Below are 15,162 nucleotides of genomic sequence, written 5' to 3' on the forward strand. Positions count from 1 at the left end.
CTTGCCATGAAGCGTGNAATTCTCAAATACATTGATCACAACATCCGCCTGGTTAATTACTCGTAGGTTTCCCTATTATTCGCACTCCCTTAGCTTATAGCGGTACCAATAGATCCCGCTATAGTCTCTTTAATCGTGCTGCTTTTTAGCTTTGGAAAAGGTGTGCACTGTACGAAAATATTTTCATCTCTTGCTATTGCCACACATTATCATTCACAGATAGCAAGAAGTGATAGATTAAATGTAAATTCGAGAACAAAGCACTTGCCATGAAGCGTGCGCGATGCGTGGCGAGCGACGAGGCGAACGCCTGGCAAGCGACGAAGGCGACGCTCCATACGAAGCGATGACGACTCCTCGTAGCGCTGCCGTCGCTGACACGTCTGAAGACGAGGAGCTTGTTGCCTCCTTCGTCAATTTATTAAAAAGTTTCGCAAATGTCACCTGTACATAAAGCAAGACGGCCTTATACATCTTGAGAGATTTCAATGCTTAGAGATGGTATAAATTCTCGCATTTTCCATACAAAAATTTGACATCGGGAAAAGTAGTTTATAAAAACGGACGTTAGTTCAGAAGCAGCAACTTGAATTTTTTCAATTCAAATTATGTATTTTACAAGCGAAAGCTTCACTGCCTTGGATAATCTTAAACGTTTATTTAATTACTTAATTTGTACGTTAAAATTATTTAGAGTAATTATAGCTACGATTGAACTCCAAACCTTCTTGGCATCATTCCTGAATGGACTGAGGGAACAGAGCGATGTCTCGCTTACACCTCGATGGCATTGCACTAACTCTGTCATGTCAGCACTTCTGGTGCGCGCCTGGTGATAGGAAATAGATCAACATATATATACGGTATATAACACAAGTAACACGTACAGTACAATACAGAATAGTCTTTAAGTATGATATTATTTGAAAGAAAATGTAACACGGTAAGAAGTTCTCATTTAATTTTTTTGAAATTTTGTATATAGATGAACAGAATATATAATTTTGAAGCGTTACCTTTATTTTCGGTTCTTCGTCGCCTTGATCGTGAAGTTGACTAAGATCTTCGCTTGCCTGCAACAAAATTTTGAGTTGAGAAAGCTCGCTCAAAAATACTAGCCGGTTATTATAACACAAGCCAAAAGTGGTCGTGTAAAAAATATTATTCAGATTCATCGAGATTTAGCTGTTTTAAAAGTTATCGTATGTACAAATTGTCATAAGTACTGATTCAGCGTTTGTGAATTGCTTTCGCTGTGAATTAATATTGGAAACAAATTCCACTGTTAGATAAATATCCAGGATATAATAAGCCAAAAATTACATTTAGGTTAAATTTTTAACGCGTAATTTTAGATCACATTCGTAATTTCATGTTCCGAATAGTTGTAATAAAATATTTAATAAATATAAAATGTTCCAAGCCTGGTAAGCAGTCACTCTAAAAAATACTATTAACAACCAAGAATATAAGCCCTTCACCACAGACTATCGCGATACTCTGGACTATAAGCCCCTCACCACACACCACCGTGATACTCTGGACTATAAGCCCCTCACCACGGAACACCACGATACCCTGGACTATAAGCCCCTCACCACGGAGCACAGTTATACTGTGGACTATAAGCCCCTCACCACGGAGCACCGTGAAACCCTGGAGCGCAGGAGCAGGAGTTCGTCGCAGCTAGGGGCCCTGTGCGCTTTCGGAGGCGAGATGAGTTGTCGCAGCAGCCGCCGCCTGTCGCTGCGGGGCGTCGCCGTCTGGGAACGAGTCTCAGGACACCCGCCTCCAGCAGCGCCTGCGTTAATATATAATAAATTTTTTTATTTTCAACTCGACCTGTACAAATATTCCCTAAATATTCCCCTAACGAATTGTGAGGTGATAAAAATCATGCTTGCATCTATACAGCAGTGAATGCTAAAAAACTCCTCAATAGTTCCTGAAATAATAAAAAATTATAAAATCCTTCATTATGCAAGAAAGCACTCAATGGAAGATTTAAAACGTTTGAAAGAATGACATTGATGAAAATTAAATCCTATTAATTAAGATGACATCATTTTCTAGAGTTTCTATGAACCCCAAAAAATAACTGTGAGTAATTAGGGAATTGGCTTGCATGCAAGGCACAGTTTAGGGACAGATTAGCACTAGAAAAGATGAATCAGGATAAAATTGTTCTAAATGAGGTATTTTGACTGAATTGAATATAATTTATAAACGTGCAAAAACTTATTGCTCGTGTGAAATTAAAGCCCTAGCGACGCATATAATAAAACCAAACATGCAAACAAACATCGATTTTCAAGAAAAACTCGAAATTGTGAAAAGATCATGCATATACATACTGAGAACTTGGCGTTGTTATCCTTACGCTTGAAAATCTCTGGAGTATCAATTTGAAGCTAAATAAACTTAAGATTTCAGTAATTATTTAGCACTAACCTCTACGTTGCTCACGATGCATAATAAAAAAGATTCAGCCTGAACAAAAGATTCGCCCTGAACCGATTACCTTCATTCCTTGAAAATATTTCAAATTAAAGCAGTGTAAATATAACAATAGCCGTTCAAACACATTCTTTCACGTAACACTAATTCAATGAAAGTCAGATGATACATTAAATTCAACCCCACCCTCAATTTTAATAATACGCGTTTAAAAAATACTTTTTAAAGACAACACTTCTAAAGAATCCAGTGTTTCCGACGTTACACATGCACAATGAATTTTTAATTTTATTATCAAAATAAGTAATTTTTAAATTTTATTTTTAAAATTGAAAAAAAAAAAAAATTTGCCAAACTATTTATTCTGTCAATTGAATCATGCATTTAATCCAACTTTACGCAAGTGTGCAAAATTTTAGAACGACTGGTAAGGTAGAAGTGTGTTAAATATCGATTATAAGTTATGCGGCAGACAAAATTATTTGTTCAAATTTTTTAAATTAAAAAATTTATTTTTTAAAATTATATATTTTCTGTCAATTGATTCATGCATTGTCTCGAACTTTATGCAAATGTGAAAAATTTCAGATCGATTAGAGAGGTAGAAGTGTGTTAAATATCGATTATAAGATTTGTAGCAGACAGAAAACAAAAAGTGAAGTTAAAGAGAAGTGTTGGAAAAATTGAATTTCATACCTAGTTATATGGATACGAAAAGTATTGTAGATACACGCCCGAACTTCCCCGATCTACTTCGAGTACTGAACAACTTAAGAACTTACAATATTTATTCTGTCAATTGAATCATGCATTTAATTCAACTTTACGCAAGTGTGCAAAATTTTAGAACGACTGGAAAGGAAGAAGTGTGTTAAATATCGATTATAAGTTATGCGGCGGACAAAATTATTTGTTCAAATTTTTTAAATTAAAAAAATTATTTTTAAAAATTATATTTTCTGTCAATTGATTCATGCTATGTCTCCAAATTTATGCAAATGTGCAAAATTTCAGATAGATTAGAGAGGTAGAAGTGTGTTAAATATCGATCATAAAATTTGTAGCAGACAGACAACAAGAAGTGAAGTTAAGAGAAGTGTTGTATGGATAGTTGTTACTAGTTGTATGTATACGAAAGGTATTGTAGATACATGCCCGAACTGCCCCGATCTACTTCGAGTACTGAACAACTTAAGAACTTACAAAATTCTTTGATCAATTTAAAACTTTTTGACTATTGGGCTTTCTATTCGTTGCACATGAAATCACTCAATCTGCTAGATAGCTCTTTCCTGAAGAAACGAAATATTTCAATTTCAGATATTTCACGAACATAAATTGTACTAAATTAAATAACTCTGTGTCAGACTTGCACCATGATTTGGGTTCTGCAGTCCTAAAGCAAGTAATAGTCGAAATTATGAATCTCAGAAAATTTAGTTGCAGTTAGAGTGTCGAATAGTGACAGACTTTTGCTCTCAGCCGATATGTGTGAGCCTGAGCTGTTTTAATTATACGGGTGATGAAACAATTGCTGCCCGATTAGCAGAGACCGCATTTAGTTCAAAGTCATTTTCAATAAGGAACCTGACAATAGGCGGGATTAGAAGAAAATTCTCACTGATTTTTCTGAAAAGTGCGCCTGTTCAACCTCCATTAGCATTTCAGCATACAATCAGCATGATCAGAACTGTCACCCCCCCAACTAAAATGTCTATTACTCGTGCGAAGATATGACCATCGCTTGAAATTTCCGTTATTCCATACATACAGAAGCGCGTACTTATTGCTCCTAATGACTCAAATAGCAAAATATGGAAGCTTTAGAATTTATTGTACATAAAATGTTTAAAGAATATTTGACGTTTTTCGAATTTATGAGGTGCACAGGCAACAGATACTAGAGATCTTAATTTAGTTTCGCAACCACATGCATATGAAAGCATTTTCACGTCATGATAATTTAAAATGGCTTGAACCAGCAAAATAATCGTGGATAAATTCATGTAGTGAAATCATATCATAAATGACTCAGGTGACAGCCGCTTTTGACGCTCGAGTCCTTCCAAATGCAACCCAAGCTATATTGAAGCTGCAAGCCCTATCTCTGGAAGCCACAAACGACAATCTACTTCTAAGCCGATCACAAGTCTTTAACTTCTAAAAAGCGTGCAAACCACATGACTTGCAGAGGAAAAACGGTTTCAGCAACTACCGGATACGATGTCGAGTGCTCTATATTCGTGTTTGACGGTCAATTGGCAATATACAATTGCTATGATTCAAATTCGCCCGATATCAAATACAGGATAGGGGTCATAAGTTTCCGCTATGGTTTTAGTTCCTAATCGATCATTGAATAGGAAGTTTTTTGTTCAGTCAAATGATTTAGTTTCAGCCTAAACGCGCAATTCTGAATGCTGTGAAAGCTTGGCTCATTTCTGCCAAAATACTGCGGATTTTACGCTTAGTTTGGCATATCAGAGTGATCGAATGCTGAAAATCTTAACAGCCACTTAATAACTTATAATAACAACGATGAATGTATTGTGACACAAGCTCATGTCATTATTCGCTGACCCTTTGAAGTTTCAACCTTTGCATCAGTATAGAACACTAAATTCGACATTATATCCAAAAAATTTCTTAACCTTTCCTCTGCAAGGGCATGGTGGCAACTACGTTCTATATATTTATGCAGATAACCATACTCGAACATAATATGGAACTCTCCTAAAAGCCACAAGTTCGCCATTATAGACATTGTCCCGACTGGGCACTCCAGGCCACGTGAATCGTGCAAAAGAATTACCGGCAGCAGCCGTTGAGCCGATCACATCCATAGCGTGAAGAAGGTTTTTCTTTGGGGTCACCGCTGGCGATGGCCGAGCCCCTGCAGCTGATTGACGCATAAAAAATCTTAATCATAATGAAAAAAATAGGAATGATAATATTAGGGATTCAATCCGAATTTTAGTTGCTTTCGCCGACCGTGATGCCCTAGCTCTGCTATTTAAGCCTCCAGAATTTAAATTCTTGTAAAACAGATATATTATTTTGCTCGTCGAATTAATAGTTGCTTTACAAATATGCACTTAGAATACACAGGATTTGCAGCAGATTTACCTACATGTTCTTTCATAGAATTGGTTATACTCGTTTTTTACGTCTAAGATGTCGATTACTTTTCAATTTCAAAACTTGAAAAATTTTACGCTTAAAGCATTGCATTATGTCAACTATTTCTCAACTGAAGAATGCAAAATCATGAATGGAATACAATTATGCGACGGATTCTCGTTTTAATAACTAAAGATATTAAGAATAAGAACCATCTCCATAGTGTTCTTAAGACTGTACGATTCCCATCTGTCACAAACTAATTTTGAAATGAGAAATCTGCAGCTCTGTCAGAAGCATTCTACTAATGTTATCTTAGGAAAAACTGAAGGGAACACTGATGCAGAAAAATTTTAGCAAGAACCCTTACGTAATATCTGAAATTCATTCAGGCATTAAAAACTTGTAAAAATCATGCAAATGGAAGCGGTGCTCTAATAACTGCCTGACGAAAAAACTCACAAAAAGAGTGAGAAAATGTGATGAACGAGTGCATAGACGGCAACGATTCATCACACTAATAGTAATTTCATACACCGCCAATACAAACGTAAAGAAGCAAATGAATTGAGATCTTGAGTTGAAATTCAACATGGCTCTGAAAAGTTACTATTCAACTGCATTAAATTTGAAGCTGACTTCTGTAGTTACTTGATCGTAAACTATAACACAATTGCTCAGTCTCTTTTGAAAATTTGAAAGTCTCACAATTGCTCTTTCTGTTTCACCTAATTAGCATTAGTGTAACGCGAAGTTACCCATCTAATAATTAAACGAACTTTTACGCCTGCCTCCAAAAGTGCCACAAAATTTCATCAAATGAATAACACCACAGACACCGAGTCTTACGTCTCCCCCAGATGCTGCTGGAGAGCATATCTACGTCGTAGGGACTGGAGGCCGTCGAGGACAGGCTCAGGAGTGATGCCTTGCGGAAGGAATTGAGCCTCACGAACAAAGACTTGGGTCTTGTCCTAGGACTGAGCCCGGTGGGGCTTGGCAAGGGCGCTTGACGGTAGTGTGCAGCATAGGTCGAGGTGCCTGTGGGAGAGCTCCCAGTGCAACAAGTGGCGGCTCTAATTATACTTGAGTCCGACACCGGACTTGGAGTTTTTACTTAAGAATGCACCAGAATATTATTGATTTGAGATACGCTGCAAATGGTGTCGCATCGTGTTGCATGTCCATATATTTAATTAACTTCGATAGAGGTAAAGAAGTGTAGAGATGAATAGTCTCTCAAAAATAAAATAAATAACGGTGAATTTTTTCAACGATGCATAGATGAAACAAAGTAGAATTTGGAGTTTTCTGGTAGGCGTGATAAGAAGTCGCTTAATTTTAAGCCGTCTTAGTATGGCGTTCATAATCCTAAGGAAATATTCCGCAATGTTGTAGCCCGTTTCTTTAAGTAATAAGCATTTTCTAACGATTCATCTCCGTCGGCATGCGTTCTAATGGATTACCCTCGTCGATCATAGCTCGCTCCCGACTATGAACCATCCTTCAAGCCTATAAACTTTATACCTAGAAATTATTTATGAATTACAGCCCATGTAACTGATGCATTGGTATTGCAATAAAGCCAATCTACTAGAGTTTATAATAAATTATTTTAATATCAAAAACAATATCACAAGAACATGAAATCAAATTTGCTCATTTCTAATGCATTCAATACATTTGGTTTGGCTCACATTTTCAGAAATTTTGTAATCGAGCGAAGCTGCATTAAGTGCCTCTACCGTCGTGAGTACTCAATATTGTGACTTCTAGAAATAATAGCGTTTATAAAAACACATGCTTAATAAAAATTTAAAAAATAGCATAAAACGTACATCTATTTATGAACTTTTAATTCTATCAAACATATTCATCATGAATTCAAGTGAACTTCAAGCACCAGATTGCTGAACTTAGGCTTTTATAATAAACCGCGATTTTCGTTCTCGTAACTCATATTTAATCAGCGGTGATTTTTTTATAAATGAAGTATGAAGCAGGATCTGCAACGGTTCCTTTTAATCAGGTATGTAATGCTAAATAAGCTCTCTCTACAGCCGACTTTTCGCCAAATCCTTGTCAAATCTTTTAAAAAGTACAAATTTTATATCGTAATTAAATAGATACCAATAATATTTCAGGTAATATTTAAAGTTTTTTGTTTCTTTGTAATGTGAACTAAGCGAATATGAATGAACCAGCATCGTCTTGCGATGTTGCAAAACTGCAGCAGCATCGTCATGCGGAGATGGAAAATGCAAAACCAGCCAGCACAGGTATAAGCATCAAAATGCAGGTGATCCAAAAGAACGATTTCTATTTGTGTTATCACTTATTATTAACATTCAAGAGTTACCTAATAAATGACAAATTTTTAAGATGCATTTAAAGCAGGGACAATTCGTTTTTTATGTTTAACGAGCACGAAAAAAAGTGAAACTAAGCAGTTTTTTGTAAGGGAGAGCATGTCAGTCATGAAAAAAACTTTTTTATTTACGGCCAGATCATAACAAAACTTGGGAAAAATATTTAAAAATAGACATCAATGACTTTTTTATTGGCATAAATTTTTCGAAAAATCAAAGAAAACGCGAAATTCATAGAAAACGGCAAAAAATAAGGTACTGTAAAAATGTATCTCCTCCTAGGATTTTCAAGCTTGAACATCGCGAGACATATCAGTCAATGCGTGAAGACCACATAATATTATCTTGTCATTTTTCGAATTTGTAGGTATAAATTTTTCTGATTTTTTTCGAATTTGACCCCTCCCCTCCATTTCTCCAATATATAATCAAAACAACAAAGAAATCGCACGCAAGGACCGGAAATAATCTCTAGAGATTTTTTCACGAATCGAATGGTATATCTTTCAATGCTTCAGCTTGAAAATCATAGGAGGACATAGATTTTTAAGATGGCGTTTTTGAAAATTTTAATTGTTCATGGGAGCTAAATAAGGAAATTTTAATTAAAAACGAAAAATATGCCAAAAAATTGCTTGATATTGTAGCCCAAACTATTTTATTGCCAATTTGTTACATTTAGGGTACCAGCAGGCGTCTTTAGACTTATTCTTGTCCAGTTTAGCGTGATTAATAAGCTATTAATGTGACTTTTTATATTTATATATTTAAAAATGTTCATTTTATATAAGTTCAGGGCGGCCTAACGCAAAAAACATTGCATGTACATCCGTTGTATGGTATTTGCTTTCTTGATCGCGCATTGTTTGTAGCTTTCAAATGAGTGCTTACACTTTTCAATAAACGAGAATAATGATATATAAATACTGATTTAATTTAGAGAAATCTTGGTACATTTGTTGAAAATGTTCATTTGTATATTTTTTATTAATTACTTTACGCAAAAACTAGAGCACGCACATATGTACATGCGGTTTGCTGCGTTAGACGCGCCTTCTTTGCAGCTACAATATGAGCTAAGAAAACGGAAAAGTCAAACTCATCGAATTTTTGCCGACACTAACCCATCAAACTAGAATTTATACTTAAATAATTCGTTCAATCAGGATATTACCAACAAATTTATTGTTGTTTGATACATAATTAAGATACGTAATTCACTTCTTTCCCCATCACTGCTGCATGACAGCGAAAGATTCTCGCGAAGAAAATATTCGACTGTAGGCTATTAATCATTTCTTGACGTAATCTCAGGAATTTTGCACTTCCACATTCTAAAGGAACAAAAATGAATGATATCGTCATTTCATCACTTTAGAATGTGTGAAGTCCAAATCAAAACTGGTAAGATGAAGCATCAACATTGCGAAGAAATCGATATATTAGGGACTCGCCTCGTCATTTACAAATGTTCATTGGGCCTATCAGCATTAAATTGAAAATGACGCGTATGTCCAATGCGTAAAGGCATTCCATGTGTAAAAATCAAGTATCAATAATGCAAGCAAGATCCAAACGAGCTGCAATCTTTGCTTTCACTAAATTGCATCGTCCTACCTTCTGGTCTCCCGCAAGTTGAGTGAAGGAATTAATGTGTATTGGTCAGTAATAAAGATTCAAGACTGGTGCTGTTTAAACGATATAAACATCTTTCCTGCTTTAAAATTACGAATTTTAATTAATTCTTTTTTTAAATCGTAGCAACACGCTATTCTTTAGAAATAAATGCATGGGCAGTAGGGGAAAGTACATTTAGGGGACCACCACAAACCGTTGCTCAATACTGTTTTTTAATATACAACATAATTAGCGCGTCCCACTGTGTCCCACTTTCCCCTACCGAATTCTAACGAATGAATCCTCTCTTTTCTAATTCTCAAAACTGGATTCCATTAATTTATTCCTCATAACTGAAATAATGGGATTTTTCTTTAATTATAAAAAATTCATTGCTCATTTTTGTTCTTTTTCGTTCCGTCCTAAAAAAATGACGGACATTTTTACCGAAAAATATTATTGATTTCAAAACAGTCGCCTAATGTCTCAAGCCCTTAAGCTAATTTATAAAATTAGGTTTATTAAAATATTAAAGGTTAATACTAATAATATTACTAGGAGATTATTAAAATTAGGTTTATTAGGTTATTAGGCTTAATTATAATTATAAATATGCACTAACCGTATTTGCTCTTCTCTATTTCATCAGCAAAGAATTTCTCGATCTTGTCGGCAAACTGCTTCTTGATGCAGAACGCAACGCCGATGACGGCCAGCACCACGGCCACCGTCATCAGGCCAAGCCAAAAAGGCTCCTCGATCATGCGCTCACTCAGCGGCTTGTAGGGGATGCGGGCCATATGATTCCAACGTTTCATCAAAATACGAGAATTTTAGACATCAACTCACACACTGAGAAATGCAAAAGAAAATTTATTGTTGAAACTTTGTCTCTATATGACGTTTCTTTTAACCTGAAAAGGTGCTAACAAAATAACACTGAACGATCGTAACTGACCCTCCCACCAGGCATGGCAGGTGCATTTGAAGTCGACATCCCTGACAACACTGCAAACGCCGTGGCCCTTGCAAGGGTCATCTTCACACGGAGAGACGCGCATGTCACACCTCACCCCCAGCCAGCCAGCGTCGCACTGACACAAGTAGTCTGCTTGGCCCGAGCGCGTCGGCTTAGTAGGCAACCGGCAGCTGCCGTGTACGCAAGGGTTGCGCATGCAACCTGACACCTGGAAAAAATAACGCAAAGTTGCAATAAGCAAAAAACAACGGATTGAGTTTGAAGATAACGCTGCTGGCGATTATGTTATTTGAGCTACTCCACGTATTTCTTGTTGAGAGAAAAAAAATTTTCTTATGTTTAGTTAAATAAAAAAATAAAATGCATCGGTTGAGAGCTTTACTACTCATTGCGAGTTTCTGGCTTCGCTTCTATATTCGTTTTCATATGTATGTTAGTGAATATTTCAAAGTAAATTATATAATTAATAAGAACAATAAAGAAAGATTACCTTTAGATATTTTTCGTTACTGGGGTATAAGACCTTATTCCAGTACAATAGTAATCAAACTTAAATCATAATTTGAAAACAAGAAAAATTACAGGGGCAAAATAAAAACCATATATAAGACGCCCAAAAAAATTGAAATGTCTCATCGACAAAAATGCACATTTTCTTTAGCTTTCGATTATTCAAATTGCATCCTTCAAAAATGACCAAATATTACCGATTACTCTAGCATTCAAGTAAATTTTAATATGATTAGATGATCAAGTTATCAATGCCTACTTGAACCGCATAACGTCATTAGAGAAACTTGCCTTGAAATTCTAACCGGTTGTCTGTATAAGTACTTGCAATAAATGGTTGTATATAGACATTATTATACCTGCTAACGGGTCAACTTTAACCAAACATGATTATCGAGTAAATAATGGCCTATATGCTGCACAAAAATGCGTTAGTGACATGTTCTCAGTAAATCCCACGTGACAAAAGATGCCCGAGTATCCTGGCCTGCAGAGGCACGCAGAACGCGAGGCGACGCTCGCACAGACGCCGCCGTTGAGGCACGGCGACGGAGAACAAGAGGCCACCGCCAGAGCAGCGGTAGAGGCAGGCGTCTCCAGAGATCGTTGCAACCAAAGCGGGTCTGTTATATTACATGCTAGATTAATATTTGTCTCTTATACANATGCTTAAATTAAGATTTCTTCTTCACAAAGATTTTTAAAACGTTCATGTAACTCATTGGAATAATATCATATTGCTTGACCAGCATGCGAAACTGTAATTATCAGCTGACCTCAAACTATTTTACTTTAAGTTGCCATAAGATGAGAGCTAAACTTTGTTATCATGGTTGCGTTCGAGCGAATAAAGTAATTTCTAATAATATGTAACGTAATATAATAATCATAAAATTTTGAGATAAAATTTTGTATTATTCTCATTTCTGTTTCATGAATTCAGTTTCAAGGTATGCTAAGTAGCTTTACACAATTTGCGCTTGCTTAAAAAATTTACTAACATTGTTTGCTTATTTGAGTTATCAATGTTTTTAGTAGCTTATTTTATTAGTTAGTAATTTACAAGTTCATTTTACATGTTGGCTTGCATATTGAATGCACTTAACTTACACTATTATTGCACTATAAATACTATAACTTACCTAATTCAACTTCAAATGTTATTTCATAATCATCAATGGAGGCAGAGGAGCGTGCTTCTGGGACGCCAAAATCATTCAGTGTAGTTGATCTTATTCTTCGTCTCGCTGCTCCATCACGTGCTGCTTTATTTCTAATTCTTAATGCATTTTTTTCTGCATCGTCCATCAATTGTATTTTAGATTGCGCTATGTGCAGAGCGTCAATTCCACCCGACTCACGTCCGATTCTTTGTCGAATTTTAAATTTAGTTTTTGCTCTGCCCAGTGCTTCTTTACTGCGAGCACCTACTCCCACTTCGGAAGTTATCATTTTTGCTGCTCCTCGAAAACTCTGGAGCAGCGGAGAACTAAAATTGGTACTCCGTCTATCCGTATATTTTGTCCAATTTGTGTTCGTTTTGTGTCCAACAGAGCGCCGATTCATTCGGCTCAAAACGAAGCTTCCTTTTTGTATTTCCGATGACGCCCTCCGGAGATTTTTCCTTCTGTTATCTTTTGGTTTTGAAGATAGAATCGATGCCCTCTTGCTAATTGATTTTTGTCCATCAATAGAAATTGAATCTGCTGTCATTTCTGTTTCATTTATCGCTTCCGAGACTCTAGAGATCCCATTGTCGTTACTAATATCATTCATGCTACCATTACTCACACTAACTCCTAAACTTTCTCTACCTATATGCTCATTGGTACTGATAGCCGGGTGACTAGATTTTAAATGTTCCCTTAGGTTGAACGGTTCTTCAGTTTCGACATGAGATTCAGGTTGTCGCACTTCTCTAATAAAAATAGAGTTTAGTTTGGAGCGAATAGAAAGGAGTTTTCGGGAGTTTTTTGTAACTGAGCAGATCCTCCACAAACCTCCCGCGTAAAAATCTTCGATCTCGATGTAATCCTGCGGAAAAAGTTTGTACATGACTAAATCGCACTAGTTAATTTGTAATATTGAACAGTCATGACTGCTTACCGTTAAGAACTTTCTTATTACTTACGTGTAAGCTTATGACAACCACCACTAATCATTCCTGGTATTATCCAGCAATTGCAGTACGAATCGAAATCTCTAACGGAAACCATCAGTTTTCAAGCTATAAGCGCTGGCAGTGACAAATTAAAATAACTATTTTACTTTTTGATCGCCATTTACAAATATTTTTGCAAGGTTAATTGATCGTGCAATTATGGTGAACCTGCAATTTTCAGTGTTGGCTGACGAAATAAGCTTCAAGATTTGAAATGTTGGTGAAATGTAGATAATTAAAGTGATTTTTTTTAAATTACGTTACCCACAATTTTGGTCTAGTAATTTTCCATCAATCGCATTAACTGAATATTAATTACATCTTGATTACAAATGATTTTATCTTATAATATAATTATAATGAATACAATGAGACGCCAGATTGACACCGGACATTGCAGTGATTCTTGTCAATACATTTAACATACCACAAACTCTCGCAATACCTGTTTTAGATAAACCATTTTCATGTAACTCACTCCATTGCATGATCTGCCGGCTTCTGCGACCGTCTCCACATTGGAGATCCACAAATGGATTGTATGACCTGGTGGAGCCACCAAATGCCGTGTGAATTCCACACCATGAGGAGGAGCTAAGGGGAAATTCAGTCCGTTAAGAGTGTTGGCAAGAAGTTCAGGAGAGTGAGAAGTGGTCCCCGACAGTCCATCAGAAGGCTTGTATAAACGAAAAAAGTTATCACTTTGGATATTACGGTTTAAAATAAAATCCTGACGATTGATGGAGTGATAAGAACGTCGAATTTTCTTTACAACATCTTCGTTTTCAGAATTATCCAATGGAGAATATAGACCTGAAGAGCTTGCAGGACTCTCGAGAGAATCCTTTTTCTTACGATGGGAAATTTTCTGATCAAACAGCGGTTGAGGATCAAAGCTGAACTTCTCACGTTGAATTGAGCTATCACCGTCACTGGCTGCGTGATTAAAGGCATCTTTGGGTGAGCTGAAATGTACTTCTTGGGTGTAGTTAATGTTGAATGAAGATGAATTCAGTCGAACTGGACTAGAAGTTATGTGTTGACGTGAGTGTTTCGTAAAATTTCTTGGGATCGATTTAAATTTTCTTTTGTACCTAGACGGTTCTGGATGAATTCCCACAGAAAGTTTGGGCACATTAGAATTAATTGCACGTTGACTTTCATCAAAATTAAACCTAGCGAGCAGTGGTGAACGTTTTTGGCCTTCTCGGCGCTTTTGTTTGTTCAATCGAAATTTGGAAAAATATTCATCGTGAATTATTTCGTTAGGGCGTGGTTTTGATCTTCCGATCGTCGCGTTCTCTCTCAGAAATTTTTCTGCGCTAGAGAAGCCATCGTCGTCAGCCACGACACCACTGGACGCATCTAGATTAGAAATTTTTTTGCTGGTACTTAAATTTAAATCAAATTTAAGGGCTTCAACGCTAATTGGCTTAAATATATCAGTCGAAGTATTAACATCAAAACTATTTTCGCTACTTATGGCCGAGTGTGATGACGGCGATGATAACGGCTGTGATGGAACAAGTAATGATTTTAAAGGCGGTGGGGTAGAAGGCAAGAGTAAAGTTAAGGCACTGCTGGTTTCACTTACAAATGAAGATAATCGAGACAAATTTCTCTCGATTTTGTGTGAAAAACCATCTTTAGGAAATTCATGTTTTCCAAGATTCATAGCTTTAGAACTATTACGAAGACTTCGAGCTTCGTATTTCGAGACCACTCCCAATGAACCCACAGCAGATCTGACAACTTTTCTTATATGTTCCTTGCTTGCATCCTCCAAAGGATAGTATGCATTATCATCCAGTTTATAGTTCAATATATCGCGGTACACAACGTTCCTCGGTTCTAACTCCAACTTATTTGGTTTCTCCATTCCATTAACTTCGGCAATTTCGACATTTGCAGCTGCATCTTCATAATCATATTCATAATGCATCTTAAGA

General features: G+C 36.3%; 1 protein-coding gene across 1 annotated transcript; it reads right to left on the reverse strand.

Annotated features, from left to right (window-relative positions):
* Positions 1-237: 237 nt before the first annotated feature.
* LOC108667911 lies at positions 238-10,363 on the reverse strand. Its single transcript, XM_047879998.1, has 7 exons — positions 10,186-10,363; positions 6,427-6,618; positions 5,270-5,356; positions 1,638-1,801; positions 1,017-1,073; positions 725-829; positions 238-444 (listed from the first exon to the last, which is right to left on the reverse strand). The coding sequence occupies exons 1-7, from the start codon at positions 10,361-10,363 to the stop codon at positions 238-240; spliced, it is 990 nt and encodes a 329-aa protein (XP_047735954.1).
* Positions 10,364-15,162: the final 4,799 nt, after the last annotated feature.

This window comes from Hyalella azteca, unplaced genomic scaffold (assembly GCF_000764305.2).
Source record: "Hyalella azteca isolate HAZT.00-mixed unplaced genomic scaffold, Hazt_2.0.2 contig448, whole genome shotgun sequence".
Lineage (NCBI taxonomy): Eukaryota > Metazoa > Arthropoda > Malacostraca > Amphipoda > Hyalellidae > Hyalella > Hyalella azteca.